The sequence below is a fragment of the Harmonia axyridis genome, chromosome 2, assembly GCF_914767665.1.
Source record: "Harmonia axyridis chromosome 2, icHarAxyr1.1, whole genome shotgun sequence".
In the NCBI taxonomy this organism is placed as follows: domain Eukaryota; kingdom Metazoa; phylum Arthropoda; class Insecta; order Coleoptera; family Coccinellidae; genus Harmonia; species Harmonia axyridis.
This window is the reverse complement of record NC_059502.1, coordinates 61,130,494-61,149,995: the sequence shown is the minus strand read 5'-3', so window position 1 is coordinate 61,149,995 and position 19,502 is coordinate 61,130,494. Positions and strand designations below refer to the sequence as shown.

Genomic DNA, 19,502 nt, shown 5'->3' with positions numbered 1-19,502 from the left:
AACTTTTACATATATGAAATTCGATAGCGTTTTAGCGGTCTCTTTGAATTTTACATTTTTGATTGATATAATTTTTCAGAGAAATATTTTTGCGAATTAAAAACATAGACTTCCCATAATTATGCTGAATATCACTGAACTATTTGAGCGAAGAAATTCATTTAGTGGGTCACGTCACGTCAACTAGTCTGGCTGCATGCTTGCCTGACTGAAAGCATGTCCACATCTCGACTTCTGGGAATTGAGGAATCGCCGACAGGGCAGGGCTACCAGTATTTTATTCATCATCCAGACCAACTCTTCAGAACTTACTTTGTATAAAACACCTCGTCGTCAGTATCCCCGGTCAGTTAGATGATCTAGGCGACTCTGTACGGAGTGTAAAAAGTGATTTTTGTGTGTTATTCCCGCAATCTGACGGTGAGTTGTGAAATATTTCATTACTAACCTATGCGGTAAATGAATAGTTGGGGATTTATTATTTGCAATATATGATGGTGAGTTGTGACATTCTTTGTGCGACAAAAATTGTATTGCGAATTTTTCGAACAAACGTTGTTTAAAAAGGAAATGAATCAATCAACAAGTTGAATGTTATACTGTTATTAGAGTTGTATTTTGGTTTATTCTTGAAACATTTCGCAATTGGAAGTAACACCGACTGTACTACTCTGATCCTTTGAAATTTTTATACATGAATTTCCAAATTTAACACCGTGTAGTAAATCGAAAGAAAAAATAAACCGAAATCATAGAATTGTTTGATACCGCAAACTCTTATTCATAGAAACTTCGAAAGTTTATGTAGTTTTGATTACTTTTTAATTCTGAATTAGAAACTAATTATTGTTTTTCTGGTATTTCGGCCGTATTTACACGAAATAACAAGTAATATTAAGCAATGACCGCAAAAGCCTCAAATATTTTTCCAAATGTTCTCATAGGTGGGTACCTAGATACCTATACCTACCTGAGATTGAGTAAAATAAAGTAAATAATAGTGTTGAGAATTGCAGGAAAATTTTAAGAGTGAAAAATCGATAAAATAATAACTCCAAATCCAAATCTTCTCAAATAATTCAGAGCTTTTCATTGAGCACCTGGAAGTGCCTATTTTCAATTCACATACTTATTTAACCGTTATTATAAGTAAATTTCAAAGAGGCCGCCGAAATGCAATTTTATGCAACGTGGTGTCACTTAGAAATACAGGGTGTTTCACCCTGTTAGACGTTTATGCAAAACTAATCATAATTTTGTGCTGAAGCTTGGCATACTCGAGTTTAGGATAATGGTCTTTCTGCCTAAAATATTTTCAGATCTCTACAATTTTCGGTTTCCTGAAACAATCTTCTACTTCCTTATTTCAAATGGCATAACCAGTATATTATTGCATCATTAGATAGCTTTTTTGATGATAATTTTGACAATATGCCATAACTTGGATATAAACTCAACGGTTCATGCGGTTCATATGGAAAAAAAATGGTCATTATTATAAATATTTTTGCAGAAAAAGATTTTTTTCGAAAAAAACCCTATTTCATTTTCGATTGCGTAGTATTATAGGACTGTTTGCAGTTTGGACCAAAAATTTTCAGGGTGTTTTTCAGAAGATCATGAACTTGGATAACTCAAATTCATCAAAATTCAAAATTTTCTAATTAGATCCTGGACTTTTTATTATTTCAGTCAATTCTACATATAAAAAGAGGAGTTACTTGAGCAAACCCTCTACTTGAAATTAATACTGTAAGAGTTATCGACGAAGAGCTTTAAATGAGGAAACAGCGCAAATTCTAACTCTGGAGAGTAGTTTGTAACTTCCTGAAACACAGAAAAAAACTGAAATTCGATATTTTGATTAATAAATTTGACATTTCATGAATTGTAATTAATTGATCGTTGGGATAATTGAGAAATTCCAAAACCAAAAAAATTTTCAATTGCGAAAACTTGATTACAATTCATGAAATTATTTGAGGTTCTTCCTCGATAACTCTTGGAGTATTCATTTTAGGTATAGGGTTTGTTAAGTATTCCCCTACTTCTTTTTATAACGGGTGTTTTTTTTCGAGGTATATAACTTTAAGTTGGCATAACTATCCAAGATGGCGATCGAGTTAACAGCTGTCAAGTGATTTATTCTCAGTTTAGTTTGGCAATTCATCATGAATAGACTCACGCCTGAACAACGCCTGCAAATAGTGCAATTTTATTTCGAAAGTAATGGTTCTGTGCGGAATACGTATCGCGCAATTTTGTTTAGCGATGACGCGCACTTCTGGTTGAATGGCTACGTCAACAAACAAAACTTCCGCATTTGGAGTGAAGCTAATCCTCAAGTGTATGTCGAAACACCGTTACATCCAGAAAAACTGACCGTTTGGTGCGCTTTATGGGCTGGTGGAATCATTGGTCCGTACTTCTTCAAAAACGAGGATGGCCAGAACGTTACAGTCAATGGTGATCGGTATAGAGCCATAATTACTAACTTTTTCATTCTTGAATTGAACAACCATGATGTCCAGGAGTTGTGGTTCCAACAAGACGGCGCAACATGTCATACAGCTCTTGCCACAATCGATTTATTGAAAGACACGTTTGGTGACCGCCTAATTTCACGTTTTGGACCTGTAAATTGGCCTCCAAGATCTTGTGATTTAACACCGCTAGACTACTTTCTGTGGGGCTATGTAGAGTCATTGGTCTATGCGGATAAGCCATCAAACCCTTGACCATTTGGAAGACAACATTCGCCGTGTTATTGCCGATATACGGCCACAAATGTTGGAAAAAGTCATCGAAAATTGGACGTCCAGATTGGAGTACATCCGAGCCAACCGTGGCGGTCATATGCCTGAAATCATATTTAAAATGTAATGACACAAGATTATCTTGCGGATAAATAAAATTCATGTCAATCGAATAACCCATCGTTGTTTTATTGCAATTTAAAGTTCTATAGCTCTAAAAAAAAACACCCTTTATGTAGAATTTTCTGAAATAATGAAAAATAGAGGTTCCAATTTGAAAATCTCGAGTTTCGATGAATTTCAATTGTCCACGCAATCAAGTGCCGATATGCAAGATATTTATTATTTAATTATTCAACCATTTTCTACTGTGAAGATCATTCTGATGTGAATAAGTAATAAGGCTGAATTATTATTTAGTAGATAGGAGAATAGCATTGTAGGTACTCAATTTTTAGGTACTTTGATTTATTACTTTTTTACTATACGGAAAATTGATTAACCCCAATTAGATTATTTTTTATAAGCTGAGCGCTACACAGAAAATCCACCTAATTTCTCCACAGCACTCTTGACCACGAATTTAAATGAACATTCGTTAAATGACAAATATTCTCTGTGACTTATTTGAAATATTTTGACGTTATGAATCCAAATTATCAGTCAACATAAATTTTCTCAAGGGGTTCCTCTGAAATGCCTTTCTTGAGAAGACCATTGAATACCTGTTCAAGGTACGTGACTTGGAGCTAATGTAACCTTACACAATATTATATTGACATTTAGTCCCTCCCACTTGAATAGAACAAACGATTCAACCTATTCGAAAAGAAGTCGATGAGATCTGATGCTGACAAAAACTATCAAAAACCCAGAAGTGGGGACGATAATTGACCGGAACAAACTGGAATCTTTTGTTTGCTGAACTATGTTCCTGACGCAATGTGGAAAAGACCCATTTTACAAATTGGTTTCATTCTCGATATCCAGATATACAACCCTTATAACGAAACCTCACAAGTGTGAATCCTGGATAAGGTTTATAAACAGAATTCATAAATTTTTTTTTTCAACAACGTTTCTTTCAGTCTGAGACTTGTCCGACAGAAATCTCAAGAGTTTTCTATAAGTAGTAGTAATAAGAAGTATCCACATGAATATAATTCTGAAATTGCTACATCTCTCTTACGCCACGCTTGTAGAAAAATGTCCACCATTGATGAGGTAAGTGATTAAGGACACAACTTCATTGAATTTAGCGAAAAACTTCATGTTTCATTCAAAATGTTGCAGAAATGTTTCAGTTTGAATTGCATAACCTCAGTATGTTACCATTGATGATAATAAATAAACCCTGTGTGAAATATCGGAAAAGGTATCAGTATCTAGGTATTACTGAAGAAATGATAATTACTGCAGTCAAGAGCTTTTGCGCGCTTGTTCAAATTCATGTGGTTTTTTGCACAAAATTTCGCGGAGTAACATACCATGCAAACGTGATACTTTATTGTTATTATTATTTATACAAATTAGAGTTGAACCTTTAAACTCAGAAATATGAATATAAATAAAGATATAAACTGAAAAGTAAATTCACACATTCGCTCCATCACTAGTCCACCTGTCAAAAGAATTCATGAAACCATTCACAGATTCGGCCTCTACCACATCAAAAGGTAAACTACTGGAAGACCCTGTTAGACAAAAAACTCTGACGCATGGTTGTCCGAAAGTTTTCTTTACGGAGATTGTAGTTATGGACTTTACCTATGTCTTCTTTCAGAACAATTTTTTGAGAAAATGCCGAAAAATTCTTTGTTTCAGGCGCCAAAATTACTTACTCCAGCCCTGGCTCGAGTACACTATTATTGTATAGGGTGTCCAAAATTCGTACCAACTGAAAGCATCGCTAGACTCAGAGAAAAATTACTTTAAAATATTTCGCTTACTATGTATGATATTTTTATTGAATACAACTTTTTGACAACTTTTATGATAACGGTTATCTTTAAAGTGGTAGTCCCCTCTCAAAATAAAAGATACCTCTACATCAAGTAATATACAGGGTGGCCATTTGAAAACGAAACAGACGAGATTACAGACGAAATAAAGTTTTTCGATAGAAATGCTCGGACAGGTCGATTTCTGTTTCGAGGGGGACAACTTAAGATGTAGGTTACGGACGCATAGCGCTTCAACCCTTGCTACTACAACCCTCACCCCCAAATTTTGAATAGAGAAGATGGGGTGAGTGATACCTCATTTGAAAGGTATTTTTATACTAATTTCAGCACAGTAATTGTTTTTTCATTTTATGCATTAGTTCTCGAAATATTCTTAACTAAGTATCATTTAGATAAACATGTTAATAGGAAGTATGTTTTGGAATTAGTGTCAAAGTTTCAAGAAACCGGGTCCGTGGCTAATAAAAAACGAAACATGGAACTAACTAACGCATGAATATTTCGAGAACTAATGCATAAAATGAAAAAACAATTACTGTGCTGAAATCAGTATAAAAATACCTTTAAATTGAGGTATCACTCACCCCATCTTCCCTATTCAAAAATTGGGGGTGGGGGTTGTAGCAGCAAGGGTTGAAGCGCTATGCGTCCGTAACCTACATCTTAAGTTGTCCCCCTCGAAACAAAAATCGACCTGTCCGAGCATTTCTATCGAAAAACTTTATTTCGTCTGTAATCTCGTCTGTTTCGTTTTCAAATGGCCACCCTGTATACTTATATTAAACTTATTAACAAAACAATTTCAACAATCTCATTGAGCAGTTTTTTGAATAATCAATATTTATTTATTGAATTATGTACAAATATCACCTATCTATTCCTATTATCTTGGCTATGTGTAACTATTTGAGATTTTTCCTGAACTTCTAAAACTACCGTTTTATTGATTCGAAATTTTCTACTTGGTTATCAAAATTTTATGAGGATGTGCGATAACAAGAAGATTTTTTATTGGTGAAAAATTCAATTAGGTCAAAAAATAATGTAGGTATAGACACAATTGAATTTGAGAATGACAATAGTGAGTTGGCATTGGCACTATTTCTTGCTCAAAATTCGAAAATTACAAACATTCTGATGGAATGATGATATATCACTCTGTCCTGAAATTGAGGGATCAAAAGTATCTAAATTTTTTCATATCGAACTTTGTACGTTTCAGACACAAAACTATCTGGTAAATACAGGGTGATTCATCACGATGGCCTGTTAAACGTTTATAGAAAACTAATTATAATTTTCGATGACTAAATTTGACATTTCATGTATTGTAATTAATTGTTCATTGGGTTGGGATTGAAGAGAAATCCATAAAACAATAAAATTCATTAGGAATAATTGATTACAATTCATGAAATTAATGTCAAATTTAGTTATCGAAAAATACAATTTTAGTTTCTTTCTGTGTTTTCCGGAAGTCACAGACTACTCCACACAGTTAGATATAGCGGTTTTTCCTCATTTAAAGTTCTTACTCAATAACTCTTGAAGTATTTATTTTAAGTACAAGGTTTGCATTAGTAAGTCCCCTCATCTTTTGATACGTAGAATTGACTGAAATAATAAAAAACATACATTCTAATTTGAAAATCTTGAATTCCGATGAATTTGAGTTTTCCAGGTTCATGATCTTCTGATAAACACTCTGTACAATTTTGTTTCGAACCACAAACAGTCTTATAATAATATGTATTTGCAGAATTCAAAATGAAAAATGTTTTCGCGAAAAAACTTTATCTGCAGAAATATTCAAAACAATGAGAGTCGTCGCCACCACGATTTTTTTCATGGGAATCTCATCAATTCATGAACCATTTTATCCAAGGTATGGCATATTGCTGAAATTGTCATCAAAAAAGCTATCTAATGATGTATTAATATACTGGGTGTGCCATTTGAAATAAGGAAGTAATAGTATGTTTCCGGTCCCTAACATGCAAATTTTCAGAACAAAATTAGGATTATTTCTCCATAAACGGCAAATGGGCCAACGCGGTGAATCACCCCGTATATGGATTCTGTTTTGAAATTGGCATCCTGCCTTATAAATCTTGATTCTGAGCAGCCATGTGGTGATGTTATGTATATCAAATATTTGGTTTGATACCGATTGATTAGTCCCAAAAAGTAAATGCTATTGTTGACTGCAAACACGGATATCGAGATTCATCTGTTTTTTTCGTGATGACGAAATCGGCTTTTATTTCTGAAAGCTGTTAATGTTTTTTTGCTTTTATTAACAAAAGTGCCAGATTAATTTGATTCCGTTCAATAACTTCAATTAGAATTTTGGCAGATGTTTTCATAACAATTTGCGATTTAGATTGCTTAAGAAATTAATAAGGGACATTGTCCCATAGAAAACTGACAGTAGGTGTTTAAACTTGGCTCAAGCGTGTATATGAAACAATTTTTTTTTGTGATTTTCACGTAAGTTCAATTTTTCATCTGCGTTCTGTTTATTCCTCAATATAATGAAAATGCAAATTATTAAGTATAACTAATTCGTCAAAATAATTTTCTAATAAATTTCTAAGGTTTCGAAAGACTTCTATGAAATGCATATCTTCCTTACTTGAATATGGAAATTTGAAAATTATTATTTTCGTCTATCTTTGAAAGATATTGTGAAGGATGATCTATACTTGGTGATATGTTAATCTGTTAACCCAATTCTTTATTTAAGATATTGTTTCATTGATTTCTATTGGTTAATGAAAATAATGAGCTGAGGAAAATATAATTGACCCCATCAACAGTTTTTTAAATTCAAATTCATTGATCTCCTAATCGGATTTGCCCATTATCAAATATTAGATAACTCGGTATCCGAGATTCGAAGAGTTATCTTGTTTACGGGCGGACATAATTGCATTTGAACACATGTTGTCAGCAGCGAGTTTGAAACCATTGCCGCCTCAAAATTCGAAATATTTATGTACATTTTTATGAAATTATATAAGGCTGTGTTTGGGAACCGAGAGCACTCAAAAATACTAGACGTTTCACACTGTGGTTTGTCACTTCTATTTTTAATGTGAAATTTGTCGACGCGTTGAAAAAAATTGAAAAAGAAAAACACGGTGAAAAATTTCAATGGATATCTACGAGTATCATCGGTATTTGAAATCAGGTTAGTTCATTACGAACAAACATTTGAGAAATTGAAAGGTTCGAAATTATAAGCGCTAGTATTCATTATTCTCATAACAATAATTTTATAAAGGGTGTTTTTTTAGAGCTATAGAACTTTAAATTGCAATAAAACAACGATGGATTATTCGATTGACATGAATTTTATTTATCCGCAAGATAATCTTGTGGCATTACATTTTAAATATGATTTCTGGCATATGACCGCCACGGCTGGCTCGAATGTAGTCCAATCTGGACGTCCAATTTTCGATGACTTTTTCCAACATTTGTGGCCGTATATCGGCAATAACACGGCTCCTGGACATCATGGTTGTTCAATTCAGGAATGAAAAAGATAGTAATCATGGCTCTATACCGATCATCATCGACTGTAACGTTCTGGCCATCATCGTTTTTGAAGAAGTACGGACCAATGATTCCACCAGCCCATAAAGCGCACCAAACAGTCAGTTTTTCTGGATGTAACGGTGTTTCGACATACACTTGAGGATAAGCTTCACTCCAAATGCGGCAGTTTTGTTTGTTGACGTAGCCATTCAACCAGAAGTGCGCTTCATCGCTAAACAAAATAAAATGGACGTAGTGTGCGATACGTATTCCGCACAGAACCATTATTTTCGAAATAAAATTGCACTATTTGCAAGTGTTGTTCAGGCGTGGGTCTATTCATGATGAATTGCCAAACCAAACTGAGAATAAATCACTTGACAGCTCTCAAATCGGTCGCCATCTTGAACAGTAATGCCAACTTAAAATTATATACATACCTCGAAAAAAAACACCCGTTAGAATACCGTTTCCTCAGGACTGAGGTTCTTTAAATTTGTTCCTCAATTTTTTGCCTGCATTATGTAGATACGAATTCAACATGCTATAGTAACAAATTTTTGCACTAAATTTCATAAATTTCTGCATTTCTGCAATTTCTGGACGTCAGATAAATAGTTAATTTTTTTTTTTTTGATTTTTGGATTCTAGTGATTCTACATTAGATGCTACTAATATTCAAATAGAATATCCAATGTTTCAAGGAGGATCAATATGCTATACTGCTATAGTTTTTTTGCACTAAATTTCATAGATTTCTGGGCAAACCTCGGGACGCTAGATACATTTTTTTTCAAATTTTTGATTCTACACATAGGACTTTTTATAAATTTGCTATTCGATATATCGATTGTGCACTATCATTTAAATCGTCAAAAATAAAAATAATTATTCACTGTCTCCCTATACTTGCTGAGATTTCTACAATCTCGAATCTTTATTAATCTCGGGAATATCCCAAGGAACTTTTAGTCACAATGTTTATACAGTTGACAGTGCTCGATTATCTCGATTTAGAATTAGTTGTGATGTGAAATATCTAACGAGCAGTCGACACAGCACATTCGTCATGGCTTCTAATCTGTGGTGGCATTACGATGATTCGGTAACTAATTTCAAGATATCTTACCATCCAATAAAACTTCGACTCTATAAATTTTTCATGGAAAATCAAAATTTGAAATAATCTGCTATATTTATAAAAAGTTCTTCCTGATATGGTTGTTTCAATGGCATCTTTTTCAGATTGACAAGAGTATGGCCGAAACAAAAAAAAGTCTCCTCACCGAAATATCAACACCGGTTCTGGACTCCAACGATAGAGTTACAATTGTCGGAGGTGGTCAAGTTGGGATGGCCTGTGCATTCACCATATTAACTCAGGTTAGTTTTTTTCTCATTTCAGCAATTCTATCCATAAGGGGTCGATCGTAGTTTTGGAAAATAGGACGCTATCATCTGGTCTGAATATTTGAATTTACTGAATATCAGCCAAAAGTGCAAGTTCCTATGCAACTATCGGTACAACCGGTAGTTGGAAATCACTTTGGTTTCTAAAAAAATATGGTGACCATTTGAAATAAGATCGATTGAACGAGTTTTCTCATGTAAATCAAAAATAATTTCTGAAAACTTAAATATAAAAAAATCATTTCATCAAATGTCGAATCTATGTTTTCGATAATCTTTTATATTACATTTATACTCTGTGACGTAAAAATTATCTAGTTGAAATAGGAAAGTGTTCAGGAAGATGTCCAACTTCCGGTATGACCGGAAGTTGTATAATAAGGAAAATATTTTCTACATAGACTAAACTAGCCAAAGTTGCCTCATTCCAATTTTCAGAACAATATATTCCATTTGGTTCTCAGAAAATCCTAATGATTAACTTTTTGTGAATGACCTAGTATAATTGTATAAATGATTTCTCAAATTTCACAATATTTGTTTCGCTGATACCATGATTTTCCAATTTGATGCGAGTCTACTTCATCCGTACCTTTATACATATACAGAAATCATCAACTTTTTAATAGCATGCTATATAGATTAACTAGAATACTATTGAGACAGCAGAATGTTCACAAATTACATAAAAAAAGAAAACAAATCGCAATAAATAATGTTTTCAAATCTGGAATAGTAAAAGAGGTATTTAATAGAATTCCATAATTTATCAAAGAATTAAATCAACGAAAAACCTAAATCGTATCAACATTTTTAGGAATAATGGAATTTCATATAATATAAATTAAATACTAGGTAAATTCATGAAATAAGTTTAAATAGACAAAACAGGAATAGTGTACGTACACCTTTATAGGACAAACTGAGGATCATTTGAAATAAGAATCTATTAGCCCATGAAGAGGGGCATTGAGAAATACAACAATAAACAAATTTTACTGAACCGATAGCAATATTCAACCTTTTTGAATGTTATTCATGCTTCACGAGTATGTTTCAACAATATCTTTGATGTCATGTAATAAAGCTACTATTTCTTTCGTCCAAAAATGAAAGTTTTTGTTTACTTCATAACTCAATCAATTGATAACGATTTGCTATTACTTACCATATAATATTGAGGCTTCGCATCTTGCATTTCGAATTATTCAGTTTTTATACTAAAAATTCTGACTAATGCTGTTTTACAACATGATTATACAGAAATTCGTTCGACTTCTCGACAACTATAAATCCTATTAAAATTAATTGTTTGCAGGGAATATCTAGCGATGTGGTTTTGATCGATGTTGACGAGAAAAAAATGCAAGGGGAGTTGCTGGATCTTCAGCATGGTTCGCTATTCTTAAGGAATCCTAGAATAGATGCTGGAAAAGGTATTATATGAAATTAGAATTTATTTATTTCGAATAAACGTCAGTCTTCTAAATATTATACGAAACTAAAAATTGATATACAGGGTGTAACTAAGTGGTTGGTCATAGCCTAGTGCCGAATGTAGGTCATCTAGGCCTTTAAGAAAAGTAACTTGTTGTTTCGGAGATACAGGGTCATTCATGAAAATTTACCTAAATTTTTGATATTCATAACTTGGAAATCAATAGTTCGATTTTGTTTAAACCTCTTACAACCATTCAAAACTTTTTATGTATTTTAATATTTTTAGGGCAGTAGTAGTGGTACCTATATTGAGTTTTTCCCTTTAGACTTCAGAATTTATATTTTTTACACGTTTTAGAGGAATGTTGTTATTGCCATGAAAAAAAAACATAATAAAGTCTAACGAATCCAATTTTTACTTTGAATGGCACACTTTTCTCAAGGGAATATCAAACGATAGAGTTCATGTTTTATGTAACTTTTTTTAAATACCTGTTTTCATTTCTTTCGTGATAATATTTTATGTTAGCAGCTGGGATTTTGAATTTCAAAGTTTTCCATTCAACTTTTCTTCATTCTTCTGGTTGAATGGCTACGTCAACAAACAAAACTGCCGCATTTGGAGTGAAGATAATTCTCATATGTATGTCGAAACACCGTTACCTCCAGAAAAACTGACTGTTTGGTGCGCTTTATGGGCTGGTGGAATCATTGGTCCGTACTTCTTCAAAAACGATGATGGCCAGAACGTTACAGTCAATGGTGATCGGTATAGAGCCATGATTACTAACTTTTTTATTCCTGAATTGAACAACAATGATGTCCAGGAGCTGTGGTTCCAACAAGACGGCGCAACATGTGACACAGCTCGTACCACAATCGATTTATTGAAAGACATGTTTGGTGACCGCCTAATTCCACGTTTTGGACCTGTGAATTGGCCTGCAAGATCTTGTGATTTAACACCGCTAGACTACTTTCTGTGGGACTATGTAAAGTCATTGGTCTATGCGGATAAGCCACAAACCCTCGACCATTTGGAAGACAACATTCGCCGTGTTATTGCCGATATACGGCCACAAATGTTGGAAAAAGTCATCGAAAATTGGACGTCCAGCTGGACTACATCCGAGCCAGCCGTGGCGGTCATATGCCAGAAATCATATTTAAAATGTAATGCCACAAGATTATCTTGCGGATAAATAAAATTCATGTCAATCGAATAATCCATCGTTGTTTTATTGCAATTTAAAGTTCTATAGCTCTTAAAAAAAAACACCCTTTATTTGGAATATTCTTTGAGGTATAAGGAAATGAAAAACTGATGTGTAAAATCTCTCTGTCGACCTGCCTTCCGCACGATTGGATATCTTACCGAATTTTAAATGGAGAGACCCATTGAAACTTCTTCCTCATAATCATCAAAAACCTTAATTTGACCATTCTACTGTTTTCAGACTATGCCAAATCTGCAAATTCCAAGATATGCATCATTACTGCTGGAGCTCGACAAAGAGAGGGAGAATCAAGACTGAACTTGGTACAAAGGAACACAGATATCTTCAAGACCATCATTCCTCAACTAGTCAAATATTCCCCAGATACGATATTTTTGGTGGTGAGCAATCCCTGTGATGTCTTGACATACGTAACCTGGAAAATTAGCGGATTTCCCAAAAACCGAGTCATAGGGAGCGGCACCAATTTGGACTCGTCCAGATTCAGGTTTTTGCTCTCTCAGAAGCTAGGAGTAGCCCCTAGCAGTTGTCATGGTTACATCATTGGGGAGCATGGAGACAGCAGTGGTAATTTTATGAAAATGATTCATTTTGAAAATTCAGTTTCAACTAGTCCATAAATACGCTTGGTCAAATGTCCCTTTGATGTGGATACCGCGATCCGCTAAATACCGGGGTTTATTTGAAAGTATTGTTAGGCAATTAATTCACTGACCCCACAGGAATTTCTAGAAACTTGGACAACCCTTGTTGTAGCATGCTACATTGCAAATTTAATATATTCAACGGAACAAGAAATTTGATGAAAATGTGGGCGTACTCCAATGCGTATCTTCGTGCATGTGTACCCGATACAGTGAAAATGTCATATCATTTCTTCTTCTGATTTCTAATGAATATCGATAATTATGGCAGCCAAATTTTTATAATTGTTTTCCTCTATTATATACGTAAAACCCTCGAAAAAGGTTTTTTTTTGTATGATATTTTTTTTGTACTAAATTCCTGATTAGAGTTCCTGTTAAAAGCTGAGAGTTTGATCATTACAATGAGAGTCCTTCGTCAAAAGACAGCCCAACATCATTGTCAATTGTCAGCTTACAAGCCGCAGTATTTACTCCCTTACTATTGCAGAACTGTCAGACCTAAGTTCTTATCAACTTCAGTGAAGGAAGATTTGCTCAGTACAGAGCTAGGACTTCCATCTCTTCAGGGAAGTAATTTGTGAATTTTAAAAATTCTTGTACATTTATAAATTTCGGATTCACTTGTATATATTTCCATTTTGTAAAATATTGTATGTCAATTTTTCTGATAAGTACTAGATATTTTAGAAATTAAAATTGTAAAAAACTTGTGTATAAGAGGTGTTTGATCGACCTGGGTTTTTGTCCCGTCCATTTGGTGAATTCAGAGATCAGAACCACGACTCAAAACAGACGACTGTGCTCAGGCATTTCGAGTTGTAACAAAGGGGTTACACATAATTTTGGCACATAATTATGTGTAACCTCTTTGTTACAACTCAAAATGCCCGAGCACAGTCGTTTGTTTCGAGTCGTGGTTCTGATCTCTGAATTCACCAATAATTAAAAATAATGATCAAACTTTCAGCGTTTATCAGGAACACTAATAAGGAATGTAGTAGAGAAAATACAGAAAAAACCTTTTTTGAGGGTTTTACGAATATAATAGAGGAAAACAATTATATAAATTCAACTGCGATGATTATCGATATTCATTCAAAGAAACCAAGAAAAGAAATGATATGACATTTTCACTGTATCGGGTACAAATGCACGAAGATACATATTGGCGTACGCCCAGATTTTCATCAACTATCTTCTTCAGTTGAATATATTCAATTTGAAATGTAGCATGTAGCATGCTACATTGTATAATCGAAATATTCTTGCTTCCTTCAAGTGACTTTGAATATGCTATACTTATATAGTTACAAAAAAATGTTGTATTTTTCATTTAGAAAATAGGCAGGATTAGTAGGTGCAACGAAAACATTTTGTTCTACCTACATATAATTATGTTTATACGAATGGTTTCCCCTCGAATTTATTTACAAAGCTTAAAGATAGATCATCAATAGATTCAACAGCTCAATTGAGATTTCTGATTAGACTTAGGCAGCCAATTTTGTTTCTGAATCATTCCCATGACTTTCAGGCGTTTTGAAATGGCTTGTTGCGACACTCCCAGTGATACTATCAATGTCTGTTTTTAAATACATGTCGTGTTATCAACTCATCTTATCCAAAACTGTCGTGACACACACCTCCAAAATATCAAACGAATAGTGATATCATATCTAATCAAGTCCCACCTCAGTCCTTTGACCATCCCCACTTTGACATTGAAGAGGAACACTCATTCATTCATTAATATTTTTCATCTAATCCTATTGAATTATATATTCATTATTCAACTGCTTTTGAAACATAAATAGTATTCATTAACAAACAGCGTGAGTTATAATAACTCACTACTATAACTCACTATAATCAATAGGAAAAGGTGGATCTGTGCTTCTATACTTCTGTGCTTCTATTTGGTTGGCCGAAAGGGAACATTCCATTATTGTTATTGAGGGAAGGAATGTCACTTTGATAATTTTGACGTTTATAGGTGACTTTTAGGGTTTTTCAATAAAGTTCTTCCTCTATTCTTGTATTTTGGTATTTATTGTTATAGTAGTAGATAAATTAAAGTATTTAACTTGCGGTAATGGTCATAACTCACTTGATGAATTACAGTACTCGCCTGCTGCTCGTGATGCAAACTTCATCTGCGTGAATTATGACCTACATTACTGCTCGTTGAATAATATACTATTAAGTCTTTGGTATATACCTGTAAATATATCAACCCAATAATGCTTTCAGTTGCTGTATGGTCTGGTGTGAATGTTGCTGGCGTCTGTTTGAGAGAACTCAATCCCGAAGCTGGGACCGCAAAGGACGAAGAGAAATGGAAAGAAATCCATAAGCAAGTCATCGACGGAGCCTACGAAGTCATAAAATTGAAGGGTTATACTTCTTGGGCCGTAGGATTGAGTGTAGGATCGATTGTCAGGAGTATTTTACGAAACTCATCTGAACTGCATGCCATATCGGTTAATGTTAAGGTTAGTTACGTAATTGCAATGAGAGTCTTTAGCACGATTGACATTTTTTTGATTAAAAATATTCGTACTAGCAGAAATTTGGGTTAAGAGAAGGAACGTGCTGGTTTTTTTAGAAATTATAAGTACCACATTGAATATTTTTCCTTTGCGGTCACTGCAGATATCGACATACATTTTTTTTCTCTGCCACAAGCTTCCGCATATTATACAGGTTGATTCACCGCGATGGCCTATTAGATGTTTATGGCAAACTAATCATGAGTTAGTGCTGAAAATTTGCATGTTGGGGTATCAGACAATGATGTTTCTCTGTGAAATATTTCGAGATCCCTTCAACTTCTGTTTATACCGGAAACAGACTACTATTTTCTCATTTCAAATGGCACAATAAGTTTATTATTGCATCATCAGATATTTGATGAAAATTTTAGCAATATGCCATAATTTGGGTAAAAACTCAACGGTTCATGAGTTAATGGGATTCTTATGGAAACATTTTGACGACGAGGACTCACATTTTTGAAAATTTCTGCAGAAAAAAGAACTGTACATACAAACAATCTCATGATACTTCATGAGGTTGTTTGTGGTTTGGACCAAAAATGTACAGGATGTTTATAAGAACATTAACTCTAGTTCAAAATTGTACCGAGTTTTTCACCATAATTTGAGCACCACCCCCCCCCCTTTTAACTTTGTTACTAGAAGAATAAAACTATTCATCGAATATGCACTACACAGAAGCGGAAAAATTTGAAATATTTTCGCTTTATGTGAAGAACAATAAAAATAAGATAGTTACAAGGAGAGAATATATGAAGTTGCATCCAAATGATCCAATTCCAATTTATAGTGAAAAACGTATGTCATATCGTTGCCAACGAGATAACTCAAAATAGGGCATTTTGAGTTATCGCAGCCTACCACTTGAAAACTGAATACTTAGCTTGCCAGGTGGTTCTTAAAATTTGAAACTCTGTGGTACTCAGAATAAGAGAGATAGACCAAACATATGTTATATTTTCGAAATCAGGGGAAAAACAGCTAGTCAAATATAAAAGAATATACAGGGTGTTCCACTTGGAAAACTGAAGTTGCTATAAATATGTTGCCCACCCTATATATATTTCGTTTTGTGAAATCACTTCAAAAAACACTAGTCGATTTCGTGAAACTTTTGTTGAAAACATTTTTTGTATCTATTTTATTAACAGAGTTGAAGGGGGGGTCAAATTATAGTGAAAACCCCGGTACATCTTAATATATATATTTCTTGTGTGCGTGTGTATGTGACTGAACTCCTCCTAAACGACTGGACCAATGTTGATGAAATTTTTTGTGTGTGTTCGTGGAGATTCGAGAATGGTTTAGATTCACAGTTTGGTCTACTGGAAAATGTTTTTTCAATTAATTTCTTATTTATAAGGAGTTGTTGATTTTGGAATGTCAAACGATGACATTTTGTGGCTTAGACATAGAAAATCCGTGTTTTTCTCACGGCCAATTGTACGTTGCGTGTTCCAGAGTTGGAAAACCATCGAGTTTGTTTGTTTATACTCCTCATGGACTAACTAAAAATATTGTACATCCAATGGCATTACGATAAATTAAGTTTTTCGGCAACCGTCCGGGAAGTACTCACTTCCCGGACGCTTTTTCTCTGAGAAAGTAGCATTTCCCGGCCTAGTCCGGAAAGTACGTACTTCCCGGACTAGGCCGGAAAAGAATCATAGAATCCATAACAACCGAGATAACGGCTGACAGTTCATATGAAATTAGTTGTCAAAAATTTGCATGTTTTTTTATCGCAATCGCAATAAAATATGGAAAGCAGCAGCGATAGTGTTATTTTACATGGTTGCCGAAAAAATATTGTACGCAACACGCCCGAAAATGGTTTTTTTGGACTCACAGACTTCCAGGACTCGCTCACGCTCGTCCTGGAATTTTGTCTATTCGTCCAAAAAAACCCTATTTTCCGGACTTGTTACGTAAATTACTATTCTTCAAAAGTTTCACGAAATCGTCTAGTGTTTTTCAGAATGATTTCACAAAACGAAATATATACAGAGTGGGCAACACATTGATAGCAACTTCATTTTTTCAAACGGAACACCCTGTATATTTTTCTATATTTGACTAAAAATTAAAATTAAATTCTTAAAATTTAAAACTCTGTGGTACTCAGAATAAGAGAGAAGGCCAAACATATGTTATATATTCGAAATCAGGGGAAAAAGAGCTAGTCAAATATAGAAAAATATACAGGATGTTCCACTTGAAAAAAATGAAGTTGCTATCAATATGTTGCCCACCCTATATATATATTTCGTTTTGTGAAATCACTTAAAAAATTACCAGTCGATTTCGTGAAACTTTTGTAGAATAGTTATTTATAATACAAGTGCAGAAGGCATTGATATTCTTCCACGAGTTCAAAATTCAAAAACGAGCCACGAAGTGGCGAGTTTTGGAATAAACGAGTGGTAGAATGAGCCTTCTGTACGAGTAGTATACATTATTTTCTCTAATTCATTGCATTTTCATTGAAATTAATGAAATATTTCCATAAATATAATTTAGTGATTTTTGCATTGAAAAATGTTGGTTGGCAGAACTGATTTCTTTAAGGCAAAATGATGAATTGACAGATAAAGCCGTGGCGGAAAGTTCGGAGTACCAACATATAATAATAAAATATAACCATGAAAACTGTGCGTTTCTGATATATTCTCGCACGATTTTGTTCTACAAGATGTGGAAGAATGAACGGAATAATCACAGAATTAGAGAAAACATTTTTTTGTACCTATTTTATTTACAAAGTTGAAGGGGGTGGTCAAATTATAGTGAAAAACCCGGTACATATTATATGTATCACATCATTTTCCTTAATGATTATTTCGATTAAAGATGGTTCATTTTTTCCAGGGTATTCATGGAATCAAGGAAGAGGTATTTTTATCACTGCCAGCGATTCTGGGTAAAAACGGATTGACCAAAATCGTCAAACAGAAATTGGAAGAAGTAGAACTACAGAAACTTCGCGAATGTGCAAAGATGATAAACGAAGTTCAATCAGGATTAGTCATTTAGAAAATTAAATTTAACCAATTTTAACTATGAAGCATCGATGCACTTATTTAGATATTGCTCCTAAGTTTTTCTTCATGATCTTTAGTTCCTATGGATGAAATGACTATTTTATCTCTTTAAGAGACCAAATTATTTGTGTATAAGTTAATTTTAGCAGGTATATCTTTATATTTATACAATTAAAATAGTATTTATTATTTGGTTTTATATTTTTCCTTTTTTTTTTGTACTTACAGCTTCTTCTATTCGGAATTATTCGAGTTCTCTGTGGTACTAACTTGAAAGCTGAAAAAACCACACTAAGGTAATATAGCTTTGCAGTAACCTGATATTGGGAAAAAATTTAAATTATAGTTCCTGAAATATATGTCTCTTATAAAAATTTCATAGCTCCATTACAAAGCCAGAATCACAATTTTCGCAAGTGTTGCATGTTGACAGTCACCAACAAACAATTCGATTGCACCATTGATCTCAAGTGCAGACCTTGCTATTAGAAAACCCTTCTTTTAATTAATAATTATCAGTTACGCCATGTATAGTTAGTCCATGTATATGACAACATTTCATTTGGACGAGCGAAGACTTCAATCGGGTAGGTACTGACTGCAATTATCGAGTACTGCAATTAAAAACCACAATAAGATGAATTAACTCAGCAAACTTGTCTTCAAAGTAAACCGATATTTTGTTGAAAAATTAAATAATCGAAAAATAATCATTATAAATCTTGTTTATTTTTCTAAAATTTTCCATGATCGTCTGATAGGTGGTAACTGGATTGCAATGTATATGTTTTCATTTAATATTCCACTGACCCTGGGTTGCTGTTGCTAATAAAACTTTTCCATTGGGCACAAAGCAGGGATGTGTGGTGGTCGTTTAATGTCACTGCTTAGCACCTATAACAATCAGT

General features: G+C 33.8%; 2 protein-coding genes across 7 annotated transcripts in view; one reads left to right on the top strand and one right to left on the bottom strand.

Moving 5' to 3' along the window:
* Positions 1 to 19,502, bottom strand: part of LOC123673551 (tumor susceptibility gene 101 protein) — a 38,976-nt gene that overhangs the window by 16,914 nt on the left and 2,560 nt on the right. The gene's annotated exons all lie outside the window — the stretch shown is intronic.
* LOC123673552 (L-lactate dehydrogenase) lies at positions 267 to 18,783 on the top strand. Of its 6 annotated transcripts, none has more exons than XM_045608111.1 (8): positions 3,347 to 3,490; positions 3,561 to 3,794; positions 3,845 to 3,980; positions 9,509 to 9,646; positions 10,992 to 11,109; positions 12,571 to 12,918; positions 15,249 to 15,490; positions 18,422 to 18,783. In XM_045608111.1, exons 2-8 carry the CDS (start codon positions 3,685 to 3,687, stop codon positions 18,584 to 18,586), a joined length of 1,257 nt encoding a protein of 418 aa, XP_045464067.1. In that variant the 5' UTR covers positions 3,347 to 3,490; positions 3,561 to 3,684; the 3' UTR covers positions 18,587 to 18,783. The 6 variants fall into 6 exon arrangements, with proteins under 6 accessions (XP_045464072.1, XP_045464067.1, XP_045464068.1 ...); XM_045608112.1 differs by having other exon boundaries at positions 3,352 to 3,490; positions 3,543 to 3,794; XM_045608113.1 differs by having other exon boundaries at positions 3,397 to 3,776.

Coding starts and splice junctions, on each gene's coding strand:
- LOC123673552 (XM_045608111.1), top strand. CDS start 3,685: ATGTTCCTGACGCAATGTGGAAAAGACCCATTTTACAAATTGGTTTCA. Junction 3,795..3,844: donor AAGTGTGAATCCTGGATAAG/GTTTATAAACAG, acceptor CGTTTCTTTCAG/TCTGAGACTTGTCCGACAGA. Junction 11,110..12,570: donor TAGAATAGATGCTGGAAAAG/GTATTATATGAA, acceptor TACTGTTTTCAG/ACTATGCCAAATCTGCAAAT.